This window comes from Rutilus rutilus (genome assembly GCF_951802725.1).
Source record: "Rutilus rutilus genome assembly, chromosome: 1".
In the NCBI taxonomy this organism is placed as follows: domain Eukaryota; kingdom Metazoa; phylum Chordata; class Actinopteri; order Cypriniformes; family Leuciscidae; genus Rutilus; species Rutilus rutilus.
Window position 1 is genome coordinate 10,456,055 of NC_140209.1, and position 21,347 is coordinate 10,477,401.

The 21,347-nt window shown below is 37.1% G+C and overlaps 1 protein-coding gene across 1 annotated transcript; it reads left to right on the forward strand.

Moving 5' to 3' along the window:
- Positions 1-996: 996 nt before the first annotated feature.
- Positions 997-14,454, forward strand: LOC311297723 (uncharacterized protein; the record flags this gene model as incomplete). The annotated part of the gene is made up of 28 exons (XM_084420144.1): positions 997-1,053; positions 1,182-1,237; positions 1,502-1,558; positions 1,707-1,751; positions 2,157-2,201; positions 2,328-2,372; positions 2,601-2,660; positions 4,639-4,689; positions 4,772-4,806; positions 4,905-4,955; positions 5,038-5,088; positions 5,171-5,221; positions 5,304-5,354; positions 5,437-5,487; positions 5,570-5,620; positions 7,339-7,389; positions 7,472-7,522; positions 7,605-7,655; positions 7,738-7,788; positions 7,871-7,921; positions 8,004-8,054; positions 8,137-8,215; positions 8,270-8,320; positions 11,250-11,282; positions 11,562-11,731; positions 12,144-12,208; positions 12,385-12,485; positions 14,339-14,454. Exons 2-28 carry the CDS (start codon positions 1,213-1,215, stop codon positions 14,452-14,454), a joined length of 1,590 nt encoding a protein of 529 aa, XP_084276270.1. The 5' UTR covers positions 997-1,053; positions 1,182-1,212.
- Between the last annotated feature and the right edge of the window lie 6,893 nt (positions 14,455-21,347).

Genomic DNA, 21,347 nt, shown 5'->3' on the forward strand with positions numbered 1-21,347 from the left:
AAATCACTGCTTCCTGTTGGAGACTGAGCAAATTGTGTTTGTGAGGGAAAAGCGTCAAGATGGGATGTTGGTTGTGGATGTTATCGACCCAAAGGTCACAAAGCAGCTGTTTGAACTTCCTTGTGAGTCAAAGCTGATTAACATCATATATGTGATGGACAATGACCTTAGCAGAGCAAAGAGGAAGCTTTTAAAGGCAAAGTATCTGCAAAGGAAGGCTGTGTGTTTACCACATGAAGAGGGATTTGCCATATTCCCTCTTCTTCATGTCTCTAAGATGAACTGAAACTTGGTCCGGTCTCGTCAGTTAACTTTTGTGGGTGAGAATATTGCCGACGTCAATTAAAATACTGACTCGTATGCCAGATGAATTTAGAAAAAATCATGCCTCATCATTCTTGTATTTGATTACCGTTATTAATTAGTCTTTACATTTGTCCAATCAACAGGCCATTATGTCTCAAGGACTGAGGCGTGCACCAAAAAAGAAAAATTATGCAGACTACATCCAAGGTAAGTGCCATTTTCACCTTTCAGTTTCTTTTACAACTTTGTTGATGCAGGTCAAAATCGCAGAATAAATTTAATACCATGGCCATATTACAATTGTTTTTAGATATCAGCTCCTTGATCCCATCACCACCACCACCACAGAACCACCGAGGTAGTTGTGCTGTTATTATTTTGTTTTTCTTTAAATACATTAATGCTGATTACATATTATGTAATATAACAAATCAGTATACATTTAAATTTGTAAATAGGCCATTTTAATCACCTTATTTGTTATATTAAAGATCATCAGGTGGCATGTGAATATTTCACGAGCAATAACAGTCCTTGTTCTGTGCTGTCAGTCAGAATTCTGTGGCTGTTCCATTGAATGCTTTTGCATAATATGTAATTGTTTTAAGAAATACTATATTTTAGATAAAAAAATCAGTGTTTACATCTCATTTACATTATTTAAATATATTCCTTTCATGTTATAGTTTGTGCTTTCCCTCAGCCACCCAAAAAATATGATACGGCCTCCAAACCTACCACTGCCTCAGTAACGCAAAACACATTAGCCTATAGTATATGTATTATTTTGGCAACGTGCACAGAAGTTTAATTCCAATTAACTTGTTTTGCTATAATTTTTTTTATTAATAATTGATGCTTATACTATTATTTTTAGTACCAAAAAATAAGAAGGGAAATAAGCCGATGAAGAGGGTCCATTCAAAAATGGGTAAGGTCATTAATCGTACTTGTAAAATAAGTGGTTATGGTATGGATATTGGCCATTTCATTCAATTGTGTTTGCCCTAAGAAATGCTCGTGGAGCATTGCTGCTTCAATCACTTGCCTTATAATTGTAAATAGTCTATGTACTAGAGAAAAAAAAAAAAAAAAGCTTAAATGCTCTTATTTTGAGTGGGTGAATTTGAGGCATTCTGTGTAAAGCATTTTACTATAAAAAAATCAATATTATTTTTCTTATTCATTTTGCTAGATCCAGCAGAAATCTTTTCTGAGGACCTTTTTTCAACTCCACCTACCACAAATCCTTGTAAGTAGACTTTTTGGAAATATAAATTGATTTTTTCACATTTTCTTGTCTAGAAAATTGTTTTAAAGTTTAAACTTGCTTGCATAATATTCAAAGTGTAACCATAGTGTAGTATTGAAAACAATTATTTATTGAAATCTTTCATTAGGTGCTCTGAGTCCATTGGATGACCACGAAATGTCTACACAATCAAGTAGGATATATAATGTAGACAGACCTAACTGTAAATTCAGTTTATTATTTGATGTTGTGCAGTATTAACAGTGTGCAGTTAGCTTTATATGCTACACTCAGCTACCTTCTACTCATTTCTCAATATATAAAATATGGAGTATAATTTAAATTTCAAAACAAGCATTGACCACTTATAAATGACTTCTGACTTTGTTTCTTGCAATAAACCCAAGAAATACATGTACTGAAAAAAATTATTTGCAATATTGTTTTTAAATTAACCGTGGATGGATATATTTTACACTCAATTGGATGAATGGAGAAATTAATGAAAGGTGACAGAGCACTGTATATAAAGTTAAATGTTCACTGTTAGGAGTTCAACAAAGCTCTCAGGACATATAATTGTTTTTTTTTTTTTTAGGTTGTCAACAAACTCCACAATGCCTCTCTCCAATTATTGAACTAAGTAAAGAAAAATATTCAAATTAAATAATGCTGTTTTAATCATTTCAAGGAAGCATACTGGTAGCATACTGGTATTTCATCCATAGCTGTTTTAAATTAATACATTATGCTTTCTGTGACTATAAAGGCACTCCACATTCTATGGACTCAACTATAATTGAAACGCCAAAAAGTAAGATGTGCTTTGATTATTGTTGTTTGTTGACTATAAAAATCCTGTCAAGATAAACTGCATTCACTTGAGAAATTAACAAAGTCATTATTTCAGAAAAATAGAGCTCTGTATTTTGAAATCAATGACTTCTCTTTAATTCACAAAAACAGAGCAGCTTTATTTTTTATTAGATGAATGCAATACAATCTTGATGTACTGTATCTCTAATTCCAATGTTTTTTTCAGGGACTAAGCAGGAATTCAGGGGTCGTTTTTTTTATTTACCAATACGCACCTCAACCCCAGGTTAATGGAAAAAACAAAACTGATATGTCAGGACAAAGCATAACATATTTTTTATTTATTTTTTTGGGGTGGTGAAATAGTACACTAGCAAATTTTTATGTCATTACTCATTACAGCTTCCAGGACAGAGCGCCAATCCAGAAGTCCTCAAGTCAGAAACCCCCAAGGTTAGTATGGACATGTTTTGCCTGAGTAGTCAGATTCTGATCTGAATAGTCCAAATAATCATATATTGGTACTTAATTGCAGCTTCCAGGACTGAGCGCCAATCCAGAAGTTCTCAAGTCAGAAACCCCCAAGGTTAGTATGGACATGTTTTGCCAGAGTAGTCAGATTCTGATCTGAATAGTCCAAATAATCATATATTGGTACTTAATTGCAGCTTCCAGGACTGAGCGCCAATCCAGGAGTCCTCAAGTCAGAAACCCCCAAGGTTAGTATGGACATGTTTTGCCAGAGTGGTCAGATTCTGATCTGAATAGTTCAAATAATAGTATATTGGTACTTAATTGCAGATTCCAGGACTGAGCGCCAATCCGGAAGTCCTCAAGTCAGAAACCCCCAAGGTTAGTATGGACATGTTTTGCCAGAGTAGTCAGATTCTGATCTGAATAGTCCAAATAATCATATATTGGTACTTAATTGCAGCTTCCAGGACTGAGCGCCAATCCAGAAGTCCTCAAGTCAGAAACCCCCAAGGTTAGTATGGACATGTTTTGCCAGAGTAGTCAGATTCTGATCTGAATAGTCCAAATAATCATATATTGGTACTTAATTGCAGCTTCCAGGACTGAGCGCCAATCCAGAAGTCCTCAAGTCAGAAACCCCCAAGGTTAGTATGGACATGTTTTGCCAGAGTAGTCAGATTCTGATCTGAATAGTCCAAATAATCATATATTGGTACTTAATTGCAGCTTCCAGGACTGAGCGCCAATCCAGGAGTCCTCAAGTCAGAAACCCCCAAGGTTAGTATGGACATGTTTTGCCTGAGTAGTCAGATTCTGATCTGAATAGTCCAAATAATCATATATTGGTACTTAATTGCAGCTTCCAGGACTGAGCGCCAATCCAGGAGTCCTCAAGTCAGAAACCCCCAAGGTTAGTATGGACATGTTTTGCCAGAGTAGTCAGATTCTGATCTGAATAGTCCAAATAATCATATATTGGTACTTAATTGCAGCTTCCAGGACTGAGCGCCAATCCAGAAGTCCTCAAGTCAGAAACCCCCAAGGTTAGTATGGACATGTTTTGCCAGAGTAGTCAGATTCTGATCTGAATAGTCCAAATAATCATATATTGGTACTTAATTGCAGCTTCCAGGACTGAGCGCCAATCCAGAAGTCCTCAAGTCAGAAACCCCCAAGGTTAGTATGGACATGTTTTGCCAGAGTAGTCAGATTCTGATCTGAATAGTCCAAATAATCATATATTGGTACTTAATTGCAGCTTCCAGGACTGAGCGCCAATCCAGGAGTCCTCAAGTCAGAAACCCCCAAGGTTAGTATGGACATGTTTTGCCTGAGTAGTCAGATTCTGATCTGAATAGTCCAAATAATCATATATTGGTACTTAATTGCAGCTTCCAGGACTGAGCGCCAATCCAGGAGTCCTCAAGTCAGAAACCCCCAAGGTTAGTATGGACATGTTTTGCCAGAGTGGTCAGATTCTGATCTGAATAGTTCAAATAATAGTATATTGGTACTTAATTGCAGCTTCCAGGACTGAGCGCCAATCCGGAAGTCCTCAAGTCAGAAACCCCCAAGGTTAGTATGGACATGTTTTGCCAGAGTAGTCAGATTCTGATCTGAATAGTTCAAATAATAGTATATTGGTACTTAATTGCAGCTTCCAGGACTGAGCGCCAATCCGGAAGTCCTCAAGTCAGAAACCCCCAAGGTTAGTATGGACATGTTTTGCCAGAGTAGTCAGATTCTGATCTGAATAGTTCAAATAATAGTATATTGGTACTTAATTGCAGCTTCCAGGACTGAGCGCCAATCCGGAAGTCCTCAAAGCAGAATTTCCCAAGGTTAGTATGGACATGTTTTTCCAGAGTAGTCAGATTATGATCTGAATAGTCCAAATAATCATATATTGGTACTTAATTGCAGCTTCCAGGACTGAGCGCCAATCCAGGAGTCCTCAAGTCAGAAACCCCCAAGGTTAGTATGGACATGTTTTGCCTGAGTAGTCAGATTCTGATCTGAATAGTCCAAATAATCATATATTGGTACTTAATTGCAGCTTCCAGGACTGAGCGCCAATCCAGAAGTCCTCAAGTCAGAAACCCCCAAGGTTAGTATGGACATGTTTTGCCAGAGTAGTCAGATTCTGATCTGAATAGTCCAAATAATCATATATTGGTACTTAATTGCAGCTTCCAGGACTGAGCGCCAATCCGGAAGTCCTCAAGTCAGAAACCCCCAAGGTTAGTATGGACATGTTTTGCCAGAGTAGTCAGATTCTGATCTGAATAGTCCAAATAATCATATATTGGTACTTAATTGCAGCTTCCAGGACTGAGCGCCAATCCGGAAGTCCTCAAGTCAGAAACCCCCAAGGTTAGTATGGACATGTTTTGCCAGAGTGGTCAGATTCTGATCTGAATAGTCCAAATAATCATATATTGGTACTTAATTGCAGCTTCCAGGACTGAGCGCCAATCCGGAAGTCCTCAAAGCAGAAACCCCCAAGGTTAGTATGGACATGTTTTGCCAGAGTAGTCAGATTCTGATCTGAATAGTCCAAATAATCATATATTGGTACTTAATTGCAGCTTCCAGGACTGAGCGCCAATCCAGGAGTCCTCAAGTCAGAAACCCCCAAGGTTAGTATGGACATGTTTTGCCTGAGTAGTCAGATTCTGATCTGAATAGTCCAAATAATCATATATTGGTACATAATTGCAGCTTCCAGGACTGAGTGCCAATCCAGAAGTCCTCAAGTCAGAAACCCCCAAGGTTAGTATGGACATTGTGATGATCCAAGGGGCTGTGGTGCTTTGTTTTGCCAGTAGGTGTCTCTCTGGGTAACACTTTTTGTGTCTTCAGGTTAATTGATGTGTCGCAGGTGTGGAGAACTGGTTGATTAACCATGCTGCTTATAAGATGCTGGTTTTCTCACCCTCGAGAGGAAAACAATTGGGCTTGGTCTCTGCTGGTCTTGTTGCTTGGTGGACATGCTGACTTTTCATCCTCTCCAGTCCAAGGCTTGATGTGGTTGTTTTGTGTTTGTAGATTTTTTACTGTAAATGTAGTTATGTCTGTTTTATAATTAAAATACTTATTTGTACAAATTTGATTATGTGTTTGGCCTCCCCATTCATGTTATTGCTCCTTGAGCCAAGGGGTTGTAACATATCCTCCCTCCCAAAAATAACCCCGTGTTAGGCTGAAGAGCGCTTAACGCTTTTTGTTATTTTAGTTTGTTATTTTAGTTTGTTGTTTTTGGTGCATCGGACGCGGGTAGACTGGTTAGCAGTTGAGCTGCATGTGGGCGTGCCGAAGACCAGGGTTGAGTATAATTAGTTGTGTATGTATATTATTTAAAATACTTATTTGTACAAATTTGATTATGTGTTTGGCCTCCCCATATATGTTACAACCCCTTGGCTCAAGGAGCAATAACATGAATGGGGAGGCCAAACACATAATCAAATTTGTACAAATAAGTATTTTAAATAATATACATACACAACTAATTATACTCAACCCTGGTCTTCGGCACGCCCACATGCAGCTCAACTGCTAACCAGTCTACCCGCGTCCGATGCACCAAAAACAACAAACTAAAATAACAAACTAAAATAACAAAAAGCGTTAAGCGCTCTTCAGCCTAACACGGGGTTATTTTTGGCTTATGCAGTCTAAACCGCAACATCTGAGCAATTTAGTGCAACCGCTGGACAATTCTCTCTCCAGTCCAAAGCCACTAATCAAAACAAAAATACTTTCATATGGCACTCCCCAAAACTTATTTTACTCAACCAATAATTAACCTAAAGAATAAACCAAACTGTAATTCTAAAGAATTACCCAAATCACAATTCTAATTAAAGAATCATCCAAATCACAACTCTAATTAAAGAATTGTCCAAATCATAATTCCAATTAAAGAACTATCCAAATCATAATTCTAATTAAAGAATTACCCAAATTATAATTCTAATTAAAGAATTATCCAAACCCTAAGCCAATTTAGTTAATCCCGGACGAGCCCCCATATGTTACAACCCCTTGGCTCAAGGAGCAATAACATGAATGGGGAGGCCAAACACATAATCAAATTTGTACAAATAAGTATTTTAATTATAAAACAGACATAACTACATTTACAGTAAAAAATCTACAAACACAAAACAACCACATCAAGCCTTGGACTGGAGAGGATGAAAAGTCAGCATGTCCACCAAGCAACAAGACCAGCAGAGACCAAGCCCAATTGTTTTCCTCTCGAGGGTGAGAAAACCAGCATCTTATAAGCAGCATGGTTAATCAACCAGTTCTCCACACCTGCGACACATCAATTAACCTGAAGACACAAAAAGTGTTACCCAGAGAGACACCTACTGGCAAAACAAAGCACCACAGCCCCTTGGATCATCACAACATGTTTTGCCAGAGTAGTCAGATTCTGATCTGAATAGTCCAAATAATCATATATTGGTACTTAATTGCAGCTTCCAGGACTGAGCGCCAATCCAGGAGTCCTCAAGTCAGAAACCCCCAAGGTTAGTATGGACATGTTTTGCCAGAGTGGTCAGATTCTGATCTGAATAGTTCAAATAATAGTATATTGGTACTTAATTGCAGCTTCCAGGACTGAGCGCCAATCCGGAAGTCCTCAAGTCAGAAACCCCCAAGGTTAGTATGGACATGTTTTGCCAGAGTAGTCAGATTCTGATCTGAATAGTCCAAATAATCATATATTGGTACATAATTGCAGCTTCCAGGACTGAGTGCCAATCCAGAAGTCCTCAAGTCAGAAACCCCCAAGGTTAGTATGGACATGTTTTGCCAGAGTAGTCAGATTCTGATCTGAATAGTCCAAATAATCATATATTGGTACTTAATTGCAGCTTCCAGGACTGAGCGCCAATCCAGGAGTCCTCAAGTCAGAAACCCCCAAGGTTAGTATGGACATGTTTTGCCAGAGTGGTCAGATTCTGATCTGAATAGTTCAAATAATAGTATATTGGTACTTAATTGCAGCTTCCAGGACTGAGCGCCAATCCGGAAGTCCTCAAGTCAGAAACCCCCAAGGTTAGTATGGACATGTTTTGCCAGAGTAGTCAGATTCTGATCTGAATAGTCCAAATAATCATATATTGGTACTTAATTGCAGCTTCCAGGACTGAGCGCCAATCCGGAAGTCCTCAAAGCAGAATTTCCCAAGGTTAGTATGGACATGTTTTGCCAGAGTAGTCAGATTCTGATCTGAATAGTCCAAATAATCATATATTGGTACTTAATTGCAGCTTCCAGGACTGAGCGCCAATCCAGAAGTCCTCAAGTCAGAAACCCCCAAGGTTAGTATGGACATGTTTTGCCAGAGTAGTCAGATTCTGATCTGAATAGTCCAAATAATCATATATTGGTACTTAATTGCAGCTTCCAGGACTGAGCGCCAATCCAGAAGTCCTCAAGTCAGAAACCCCCAAGGTTAGTATGGACATGTTTTGCCAGAGTAGTCAGATTCTGATCTGAATAGTCCAAATAATCATATATTGGTACTTAATTACAGCTTCCAGGACTGAGCGCCAATCCGGAAGTCCTCAAGTCAGAAACCGCCAAGGTTAGTATGGACATACTTATGAGATGAGCTTTTTGCCATGTCAGTTTAGGGCTGGGCGATAAAACGATAACGATATGTATCGCGATAGACACGTAATCAATATCAATAAAAAATGCATTCGATAAAACGTTCGATAATTATTTATTAATTTTTTTCCGTTGGAAGAAACCAGCAAAGCAAGTTTGATTGCATGAACAAAGGCACTCACTCTCTAGTAACTAGATAAAACAGAAAAAGTCAGCTCGCCTGACTTAAAGTCTGACCATAGTCAGACCAATGTCGTCTGCAGATTATGCAAGACCGTCGTCAGTTTCTCTGTTATTCGCGTGCTGATGCGCTGTTTACATGTGCGTTTCTCAGCGCGTACATGTGAAGCTCACATGCACTAAAAGCCTGTCTACCAGCGCCTGAATACTAAGTTATCTTTCGAGTCTTATTTTGCTAATACTGTTATATACACACAAGGTTTACATAAACTAGTCGGATATGTCTAAAGTGAAAGCAAACTTGAGAAAATTGAGAGAAAATCTGCTTGTCAAATGCGTGTATAATAGACGCGTCGCGCGCAGCTCTTAAAGAGACAGTAGTAATAGTAAACACCGCTTGTCCTTAAAGGGATAGTTCACCCAAAAATAAAAATTATCTCATTATTTACGCACTCTAATGTTGTTCCAAACCTGTATTAATTGCCTTCTAATATTTTCTAATATTAATATTTTGAAGAATGTGGGTATCCAAACAGTAGCTGGTCCCCATTGACTTCCATAGGAGAAAAATATACTATGGAAGTCACTGGGGTACATCAACTGTTTGGTTACCCACATTCTTCCAAATAACTTTTATTTTCAACAGAAGAAAGAAACTTATTCGAGTTTAAAACAACGTGAGAGAGTAAATTATGAAAATTAGAATTTTTAGGAGAACTATCCTTTTAATGTTAATAAAACAACAAAATGTAAAGAGAAAATCACTCACTGCTCTTGACTAATAACTTTATTAATAGCTTTAATAAGTATCAATGTATAATTTATAGAAAATAGAAAGAAATAGATTTATAGAATTTATAGAAAGAAATCGTAATATTATATTTTTGCCATATCGCCCACCCCTTTATAAAGCATTTGTTACGTATTCTTTAATTTTGCACCTTTATGTTAAGAGATAATTGTTAAGTGTTCATTGTGATTTTAGACTTTTGAGTTTTCCATGGTCGTGTTGACATTTCTGCCTTTATAACTGATGGGATTATAATCAGAGGTAGGTTAAGTTTAAAATAAAAAATCTTTAAATGTAATATATTTGTCTCCTGGACTGGTCCTTATTTTAAAGGTGCATTGCGCAACTTTTCATGTTAAAAATACCCGTTTTCTAACCCATACATGCTTAAACAATTGCCTGATGGACTGAATGAGCCCTTCTCTGATCACTGCGATTGCCTCTATAATCCTGTACAGTAAAATAAATAAGAGGGATTCGGGTCGGAATCTGAGACTGGGCGTGACGTCATGCGCGTTCACGGCACGCTCATATGTCTGGCAGGTTTGTGTATGCGCCGACGCCGCCATTCTCCGTAGAAAATGGATTCTAAGAGACCGGCTTGTAGTTCATTTCAAACACCAACGCAAACTCCACGTAAGATAAAAAAAAGAGAACTTTTGTCTAGTGCAACCAAAAGGTCCAAATTGGAGTCAGACAGGCGTCGGGGTAAGACGAGAGTAAACATAGGGAAGGCTTTCAACAAATGGAGAGATCTCCGGTCTGCTCTAGGGCTCAAACGGGATCCTCAGTTGGCTTTTTTCTTGATAAAAAGGTAAGATATATCCCATTCTCTAATGTCTGATACGGCCAATAATGACAATAAATGACGATCCATAAAATGTGTAATGCTTTAGCGTAAGCTAGATAAATGTACAATCGGAATAGGTTTTACTAACTTACCATTGTCAGTGATCAGGTTCAGAATGATTGTGATATAAAATGCTGATATATAAGTTAGATACTTAGACACAAATTTTGAGCAAATTACTGCTTAATTACGATGTATTGCTATTGGAATATGCTACTTAGCTGATCAATAAAACAGGCTAAACCCCCGCAAATCTTCGGCGGATTAGCCTGTTTGGCTTTTATGGTAACGTCATAGTGCCACTTGATTGTTTATTACCTTGAGACATTTGGGTGTACTTTGTTGACCGACTGTGTATGGTATGGTATCATGATTACAATTTTGAGCTTTTACAAAGTTATAACTTATATTGTTCATGAACGTGTTTCCATAATAATAGTCATAAGTGGATACAGTAAACACATAACACAGTTCAACATGGAGATAGATGGGAATAAAAAACGGAATAAAAAAAGTTTTCTACTACCCCCATTTTTTCCCTCACACATAAGTGTGTTATTTACTCAATTGCCTTTCCTTTCACATATTTTAAATTACTTGCAGATTTAAAACTTTATTACCTCTGAAGACATTATGATTGTAAACAAAAGATTTGTGCGGCTGATGCTCCTTGGGTTATGACCAGCTCGAGCTCGTGCAAGCGTGCGTGTGCGTGTGGTCCGTGAGCGTGCACACCTCTGGTTGCAGTTTCGCTTGCCGCCAGAGGGGGCGTAGTTCTGCGAAAACTCAGACTCTCGCGCAATGCACCTTTAAATATGTTATAAAAAAATTCAATAATTATCGATATCGACCGATATGAAACACTTATATCGTGATACAGTTTTCAGCCATATCGCCCAGCCCTATGTCAGTTACATGTTTTTGCTTTGTTTTTCTTTCTTTTTTTACAGAAAAGAAAGACAGGTTTCCAATGACAGACAAAAGTAAGCATCAATACATTGTTACTATAATATTTTATGTAATTTTCCTGAATCATGACCGTGGGAGTAATTAAAGATTCTTCACTTTATCTTTTATCTTCTGGTTGATAGCTGGCCACAGTTCTTTTCCTTGATGTCCAATATAGATGAGAAGGCAGTGATATGTTAAAATTCTCATTCAAAATTTTTGTTATTGATGTTTAGGAGTTGTCATACCCCTCAGTATTGTGATGCTATTTTTTATTGTACTTTAAATTAACACAATGCCTTTGTTGCATTTAGGATTTCAAAAAAAGGTTTTGACACAACTTTTAGAAATAAAAGATGAACTGCGAAGAATAGGGAAAATTGTGGAACCAGAAACTGGGTTCCACTTGTCAACCTTGGGCACTGAAGATGAGTTTGAGTACTTAGAGAGGCAGCTTGAAAGTGGGAATACACGGGCAGCAATGGTAAAAAACTAACAAACCAAAAAACACTCCAAAGCAACTTTTCCACACTAAAATGCTCATCTTTGACAGTCTAAAATTAATTTGAAATATAATATGAAATTTATGACTGAACCATGGCTTGTTGCATACTATCAGACTATGAGGCAAAAAAAAAAAAAAAACAACAATATCATTGTACATTAAGATTGAGTTGAAACAATTCGTTTTAAATTGGCAATAATTATAAAATAGTTGATTTAAGTATCCAGCAGTATTAAAAATTGTATCTGCTGAAATAAGAGTTTTATAGGGTCAGTGATGTAAAACTTGCAGGTCAATGGGCATCAACCTTTAAGGTTGGTAAATACTTTGAAAATGAAGCATATACTGTAATACTACCTGCCAAGTACTGACATTGGCTTGTGTTGTTCAGGTGACACAGTTGTGTAAAATTGGAGGAAAAAACTTCAAAGACAGTACAAGAAGAATGCTGGACAGGTAAAGCCTACAAATTATGCAACATTTATCAAACATTCTGGTGTCGATACTGAATAATAATTTTAAGTGGTCACTACGCAAATTAGAGATTTAAAAAAGAATTCCTTTAACGTTACTTTTGAAATGCCAGTCTTTAGCCGCAATAGTTAACCACTTTATTTTGTATTATACTTTAGTGTTTTCCAAAATTCCCTGATGTCTGCGTTCAACATGAAAGGAGGAGGTCCACTACAGAAGAAGTCCTTTCAATCAACTGCCTTATTCTCTGTCATCAGAGGTATGTGTGTCTGTTTAGGCTAATAGTGACTCTCTCTCTCTCTCTCTCTCTCTCTCTCTCTCTCTCTCTCTCTCTGTGTATATATGTATATACAGTGTTGGTCAAGTTACTTACAAAAAGTAATTAGTTATAGTTACTAGTTAATTCTCACAAAAAGTAACTGCGTTAGTAACTGAATTACATCATTACAAAAGTAACTAATTACCGTGGAAAGTAACTATTGCATTACTTAAAAAACAAAAAGTTTAAATATAAGAAATTTCTTGGATACCGTCAATATGAAATGTTAAAATGAATGAATGAAGTCACACACCTTTACAACTGGTAGTCATTCTGTAATAGCCTATAGGACTACTTGAAGTATTTTCTTCCTCAGATTAAGTTTAACAAAAAATGCTCTCAATATAATACTGAACAATGTATCAACATAAATAATAATAATAATACAATTTAATCTTTTGGGGGTTTATTTTTATAACCTACAGAGAACCCTCATCATCAGAGGTTATTTATTTTAGCCAAATTCTAGTAATGTTTGCAGCACGTGTTCACAGCCGTCAGAAAAAAAATATGTTTGAACGTTCCCTGCAGGTTATTTTGGAGTTTGTTATATGCTACAGTACAGAGAGTATTCTAATGCTGAAATGTGTAATTTATTTATAAATAAAGTATTTATTCTCGGACAAATTCGGTCTCTGTCGCGCACTATTGAGCGCTTTCTCGGCATTCGCCTCACTTTTGTCCAGTCCGTCGATTCATAAACTCACACACCGGAGACAAAACTTTGCAGCTCCTATGGTTGAGAGAAAGCCTACTCGGATGAAAAACGCTTCAGTGAGCTCAATTATAGTAACGCCACATTTTTAATGACAGTAACGGGAACGCCGTTTTTAATGGAGGACGCAATAATTAGTTTGATTACTCATTATTGAAAAAAATAACGCCGTTTATTTATAACGCCGTTATTCCCATCACTGTATATGTATATGAAGAGTTCAGATGCAAAAGCCTCTAAGTGCCATCTGAAATTTTCTTCTCGAATGTTCATTTTTATCAAGCTCATATATGCAAGTTCAGTAATTTCACTTAAATGACAATTAATAGGTCATTTTCATTACCATTTAAATTACTGAACTTGCATATATGAGCTTGATAAAAAATGAACATTCGAGAAGAACATTTCAGATATATATGGTACAGGTGCTGGTCATAAAATTAGAATATCATCAAAAAGTTGATTTTTTTCAAGAATTCAACTTAACAGGTGAAACTAATATATTATATAGATATTACTGTGTGATTTCATGTAATATTCTAATTTTCTGAGATTTTGATTTTGTGGTTTTCACAAGCTGTAAGCCATAATCATCAAAATTATAACAAATAAAGGCTTGAGATATCTCACTTTGCATGTAATGAGTCTATATAATGTACAAGTTTCACTTTTTTAACGGAATTACTGAAATAAATCAACTTTTTGATGATATTCTAATTATATGACCAGCACCTGTATGTGTGTGTATATATAGCCTATATATGTATATATATATGTATATATGTATATATATATAAAATACCTTGTACAGAATTGTTCAATACGCGTATCGTTACACCCCGTATTGCATCACCATTACGCGAGCAAAAATGTTCAATTATTGATATTTATTTATAATATTGATATAAATTATTGTCTGTATTGATATAAATTATATAGTCTCAATCTATATTCTGTTAACTCTATATTGGCCAGCTCTAGTGTGCATCCTAGCAAAAGTGATTGACTGTAATTAGTTAAATGACTGTCAACAATGCTTTTCTTGAGCAATAATGCTTTCCTTTTTCTCATTTGGCAGACGCAGTGATGACCAGCTGTCCATCAGCTACGGAATGTGAAATAAAAAACGTTATTTCAAATCATTTCAAACAAGCTCCAGGGAGGGCAGGGGGTGGGGGTTATGGATCTAAATAAACAGTTGTTAATTAAAAATTTTAATATCTTAATTTGTTTTACATATTTTTCAAATGTTTTATTTGTTAATTTTTATGTTTGAATGTTGTATATATAATTGTTCAAAATAAATCCCTTTATATTCAATTAGTTTGGATGGATTTTCATTTATGAGAACCTGTTATTTTTGAGTGAAAAGAATCCTTATGCCTCATTTTGTTGTCTATTACATGTATATGTAGTGTAATTGATGACTAGTCTATTCTTGGGCTATGGTTAGACGTCTATTAGATTTTCACTGACAGCCCAAAATAAGCCTTGTTTTAGCCTAGACCCATATTGCCTGTCTATTAGACGTATATATGTAGTCGTTTAATAGTGGTCTAATTGATGACTAGTCTATTCTTGGGCTATGGTTAGACGTCTATTGGATGTATAAATATAGTCGTTCAATAGCTGTCTATTCTTGGGCTATGGTTAGACGTCTATTGGACGTATAAATATAGTCGTTCAATAGCTGTCTGATTGTCTATTCTTGGGCTATGGTTAGACGTCTATTAGACGTATATATGTAGTCATTCAATAGCTGTCTATTCTTGGGCTATGTTTAGACGTCTATTAGATTTTCACTGACAGCCCAAAATTAGCCTCGATTTAGCCTAGACGTCTGGGCTGTGTTTAGACGGCTATTAGACGTCTATTAGATGCAAAATTGCTTGCTGGGATGCTTTAAACTTATTTCAGGTTTATTTGTAAACAATAGATCTATTCTAGTTTTAGAGTGAGGGGTTATTCTATTAGGCTGTTCTATCAGTTGTGTAAAGTAAAAAAAAATCTCCCATGATAATTACTTCCTTTTTCAAATCACAGTGGTTAAGATGTTGTTTCAATTTGTCATAACAATCCAACTTTGCTTAAGGATTACGATACATACAAATGAAAATAAAAGACATTTCGGCAGAAAGTGAGATATCCACACGTGGCACGTGGTTCCTCATAACAGATATCTGTAGAGCTGTGGGCTGGGCGACACCCAACTCGTTATTACTTTTGTCGCCACAAGGGGTCACCAGACAATTATTAAATGAATAAAACAGTATTTTTGGTAAAAGACATAACATTTAATAGTAAAAAAATTGTTTTACCCTGTTACATATACAATCAATACCACATTTGCAATTGCGCTGAAATTTGGGGTAAACACAACACTCTTTGTGTGATTTATTTTTAATCAGCCCTACACAGTAAAAAAAAAAAAAGAACTGACTGTCTGCTGCCCCAGATAGGAACATTGTGTAGGACCAAATCCTTGGCCGGATCGATCCTGTTTAATAAATAAAGAATTAATATTATAATCTGTTATAATAATATTATTATAATAGTTTAACGATAAATAAAATATTATAAATATTGAAATATTATACAGTGAGGAAAATAAGTATTTGAACACCCTGCTATTTTGCAAGTTCTCCCACTTAGAAATCATGGAGGGGTCTGAAATTGTCATCGTAGGTGCATGTCCACTGTGAGAGACAATCTAAAAAACAAAATCCAGAAATCACAATATATATATTTTTTACTATTTATTTGTATGATACAGCTGCAAATAAGTATTTGAACACCTGAGAAAACCAATGTTAATATTTGGTACAGTAGCCTTTGTTTGCAATTACAGAGGTCAAACGTTTCACAGAAAAGTGAAGTCAGTTAGAAGCACTTACTTCCTGGGGGTCGAGCGTACTGCGCAGACTCAAACAAAAGCTTGACGACGTAGATGTGACGTGAGCAACCCGTCTGTCTTCTAGTAGCTGTGCCGAGAGAAATCTGAACCATTCCTTTCCGAAACTTGCAGAGACGGAGAGTGTGAGTAGGAGCTGTCCATGAGCTTGGAGCTGGAGAAACTTTTGCTAAGTATTCTGATTAATTATTTTGTCATTTTGCCTCCACGTCCCCCCGATTGCCCGCGAGCTTCTCCTCCTGTCCATACGGTAATTTCCTACTGTGCGACAGAGAGTCGCGTGGCTGTGACGCAATCGTTAGCCTATTTTTACAAAAACTGCTTCTACGAGGCCATAACGTAAGATACAAGGTAATGGAGCCTTTTATACATTTTCGTGTTTCTTTAGAAATAAATAATGGACAAATAGAGTCTTTAAACTCCTCAGATGTAAAGTTATTCGCTGTCAAAGTGACGCCAAAATGAATGGGAGTCAGTGGAATGCTAACAGCAGGTGGGGGTCCGCTAATCAAACCCGGGGAAGCTTCAAAATAATATGAAACCCTGCCCCACTGCGAAAGCAGAGACGTGGAGAGCCGCTTCGCCATGCTTTCATTGTTTTGAAGGGGGAGCTGAAATGACGGGAGGGGTTGTGTCGCCCAGATTTTCTTCCCCCGGTCTGCATTTTCCCCAAACATACGTTCTTCTCCCACACAAAAACAGAATTTCATTCCAAATATGTAAAATTCCGCGAAATTCCACGTTAACACTAGATTCCACGTTAATTTGCCAATTCCGCGATTCCGTTTTAAAGCTAAATTATAGGGCCCTAAATGTCACATATCAGCCAAGAGCAAAGAAATATATATGCGTCTTATTATATATGTCATATTTAATATACTCGTGTGACAGACCCTCCCTGGTGCATTCCTTTGAGGAAGGACCTTGTTCTTTCTCAGAGGCCGGGCACCCTATGGCACCCACGTCTGGACCTCTGGAAACTCCATGTGTGGAGGTTCTTGGAGACTTACCCCCAGAGGTACAAACACCAGCGCTTCGGCACAGGCACTGTCTATGAGACGTGCGTATGCCTTGAAGTGGGACCTGTTCATCAAGTGGTGTTCCTCTCACTGAGAGGACTCCCGAAGATGTTCAATAGGCTCCATGCTTTCCTTCCTGCAGCAAGGGTTGGAGCAAAGGCTGTCTCCCTCCACCCTCAAAGTACATGCTGCCGCTGTTTCAGCTTATCTCGACCACATAGGAGGCAAGTCAGTTGGGAAGCATGACCTGACCGTCAGGTTCCTTAGTGGGGCGAGACGATTAAATCCTCCTCGACTCCCCTCTAAACCTCTTGGGACCTTCCCCTGATGCTTCGAGCACTTCAGGACGCTCCCTTCGAGCCTCTGCAGTACCTCTGTGGCACTGCTTGTTCTTTTGCTGTAAATCACAGTGGTGGGGATATAAATTGGGGCTGTCAATCGATTAAATAATTGAATCTGTGATTAATTAATTTAATTTAATCGCATACATAATTTTTGCTGTGAAAGTATTTAAAATATTTCAATTCAAATGAATCAATGCATAATCAACATTAGTGACATTAAAGTTCAAAAACTCATTCTCACTGTTCAAATAATGGCCATAACAATCAACAATATGCTGAGGAAATAAATTTAAACGTGTTTCAGGAAGATGTTATTTTTCACTGTACATACAAGGCATCTCAGGCCACAGTTATAACCTAGGACAGCCCTAAAACTGCTGGGCGCAGGCATCGGCGTAATGCCTGGTGTCCGTTTTTAGCATTGCTAATGGAGTTAATGATGTGTGCCGTAACACCAAGGTAATTGTGATTGCTAACTGAAGTCCAGTGATCCCGGTTGCAAAACCTCTGCTAACCCCCTGACCTCTATCACCGAAACTGGTCTGCGGGACATTGCGATCCATTTAGCAAGAGAATTGCTCAGTCTGTCACATTCAGATTTGCTAAGTTTGAGTTTCAGTGTTTGCTCCAGTGTGGTTTGAAGATGACGTTGACTGCTAGAGTTGGTATCACGGGACGTGCTAGGTCGTACCTCCGGATTAACGTTAACTCCCGGATGCTTTGCGCTGATGTGGTACTTTAGAGATGACGAACTCCGGTGATATGCAAATTCCTTGCTGCAGAAAAGACTTTATTTTTATCAACACTTCCATCAGGCCGTTTTTTCATTAGTAAATGTTCCATCAATGATCCAGGCAGCGCGTTCTCGTCTCCCTCCTTCATTTTACAGTCGAGTGGTCGACTGTACGGCTCAGGGTCAAAGGTCAACATGGAATGGATTAATCTGCGTTATTTATTTTAAAACATTATTTTTTCTCAGATTAATTAATCGAGATTAACGCGTTATTTTGACAGCCCTAATATAAATATAATATTAAGGTGTATTAATATAACAGATTTTTGATGAGAGATTAGACACTGGAAAAGTTCAGTGAATGAGGTTATTGCATGATGATTATGTCATTACCAAAACATAACCAACAACACCTGATCATATTTTTGCTTGGCTTTGTGCCACAACAAATGTGTCTTAAAAGCAAGCAGTTAGAGCAGCCAAAGAAAAACTAATGATAAAAAGTCAAGGATGGAAGAGGGGAGAAAACATGTCAGGGCAGAAAAACATGAAGAGGGCAGATGTCTTAACAAATATCAGTAGACCGGGAAGATTTAAATGAGCTGTTCATTCTGTTGGAAACTTAATCCTTCATCGAAGCAGAAACCAGGAGACTTGAGATGGATTCTTATAAGCAGAAGTTTCTTCTTTTTTGAGATTGTCTCGGCTGTAGTTTTTTCTCATTCAAAAAGGGGAGGGATTACATAGAGGTGGAGACTCTGAACAAAGCATGCAAATTAAGCATACAGGTTAAGGAACCCGCCCCAGACTCCAGCGTTTTACCAGTCTCAATCCAATCAGCCTAACGATTCAATGTCTGGGCTGTGGCTCTGGCTCCAAGAGCCATTAAAGACAATAAAGAGAAAACAGGAATTGCAACGTTTGCTGAGCAGAGCAGAATCATTCGTGTGATATCATCATCTTAACCTTAAAAGCTAAATACAAGATTCTTAAAGCATATCTGACTTAAATTCTTAAATTTGTAATCCTTCAATTCATAAATACGCAAGATCGCAGTGAAAATACAAACCGGAAGACAAAAGACAACGAGCGCAGCGCTAGCTGAAAAGGGCTGTATGACAAATTCCCAAGAATGAGGGAGAAACATGAAAGAACATTTAAAAGGTCTAATAATACATTACATTAACGATCACTACAGTATCTGCACAAAAGTCACAGACAGAATAAAGGCATAGTTACTTTTCATCCATTGTTCTTTGAATTGGCGATCTACATCATTGTCTTTTGCGTATCAGAATAATTCATCGTGACATTGCGTTCATGGTCAGATATACGGCTGTATCAGCGTCCTTATTTGCACATATAATTAATTTGAAGAAGACGAGCCCACACACGGTGCTGGTCCATGTTTAGAGCAGTACAGTATATGAAATATGTCCATAAAAACTTGAAACACACTCGCTCTGGTCCGTAAATGAACTGTATTTTCCTATGTGGCGAGCGTTGTTAAACTCATTAAACCTTATTTGAGTGCGCCGCATGTTGTTTGACTTCTCTGCTGTAATGCGATGAGCTCGTGTGTAATTCAGCGCAGTGATTAGGTTAAATTGTCTGATTGTTGATTCTCATGAATAAATCCAGAGAGTCGCTCGGTGACATTCTGTGATGTTGCTTCGACTTTGCTTTTTTCAACCCAGAAGAACAAAATTTACTAAAAAAAAAAACGCAAAAATAACCAATTTCCACTTGTTGGTAACATGTACATATCTTTTCACATCTCCAAATAGGTTTTGTGGTTTCATGACAAAAACAGTGTATTAGTCAATGCAGTGATTCGTTCATGTACTGTATGTGTGCTATTGCTAATGGTTAGCTTGGGGTATTAAAGTTAAGTTGATTTTTATTTGATTATGGTTTTGTAGTTTAATTTTATATTAATCAATATTCTTTATTAGTGGACTCCAATGAAATACATTCACAGTATTACTAGCGCCATACTGTTAAATATATTACCACCGCAGACATCCAATAGGAAAATTCAACTGCAGTAGCCACCGTTCAACCCGAAGAGGGCAGCACTCAGGCGTTTTTACGCCATATATTGTAGAATTAAAACACTTTATACCCAAATGTCATAAAAGTTACTCGAATCAATGAACAGCACTAATAAAGCCCCATTCTTACAGATCATTAACTAAAAAAAGTTGGTTTAGGGTTTAGTTACCCTTTAAAGATTCTTGTGTTAACAGGTTTCTGGGCCCGAAGGTGTGTACACACATCTAAATAGTTACGACCCTTTGAGAGAATTTGAAGAATGAAATAGGAATTTGAAAGTGAATGACAGATTTATACAACAGAAGTTTCCAGTATGTCACATTATACCGGGGTGAACTATAGGCTATAAATGTATAATCTGCTTTTCATAAATGCACACTGAATTTTTTTAAAAAAATTTAATGAAAACACAGATTGTCTGATTTACTCACATTATTTGTCATCTACACAACATAACTGTGTTTCTCTTCAAAACTTAATTTCTTTCCTTTTTAATAACTGTAAATCTAAAATTTACAGTGTAGCTACTAGATTAAATTATATAGGGTGAATATGAACTAATTAAGTCTGTTAAACATCACTTGAAAATGTTTTTTTTATTTGTTTGCTCTTGACTTTATTGACATTGTAGTTGCCATTTGTGCTTTGCATTGGACTTAATGGGGAGAGTATAAAATGTTGAAATTGAGTATTATTTTACAGGTATGTGATTTTGGCCAAGATGAGGCTTGAGTGCATTTAGTGTTAAATTATCTTGGTATTTAGAACCATTTCAATTACACTTAGATAGCACTGTGGGAAGAGTGGAGCTTTTATAGACTCATCCTCATTGTTTTTATATTGATATAACATCATGTTATAATTCCCCCAGTCAATGTGACTAACTGGAAACTGCTGTTTCTGTACAAGGCCGTCTGGTTTTACCTGTCGTGTGCAAAAATTCCAGTTTCATACTTACATTTTTTTAGTGTCACTTATGGCTCTGCATACCTCCAGCCTGAAATCCTGTCAACAAAAGAATATTT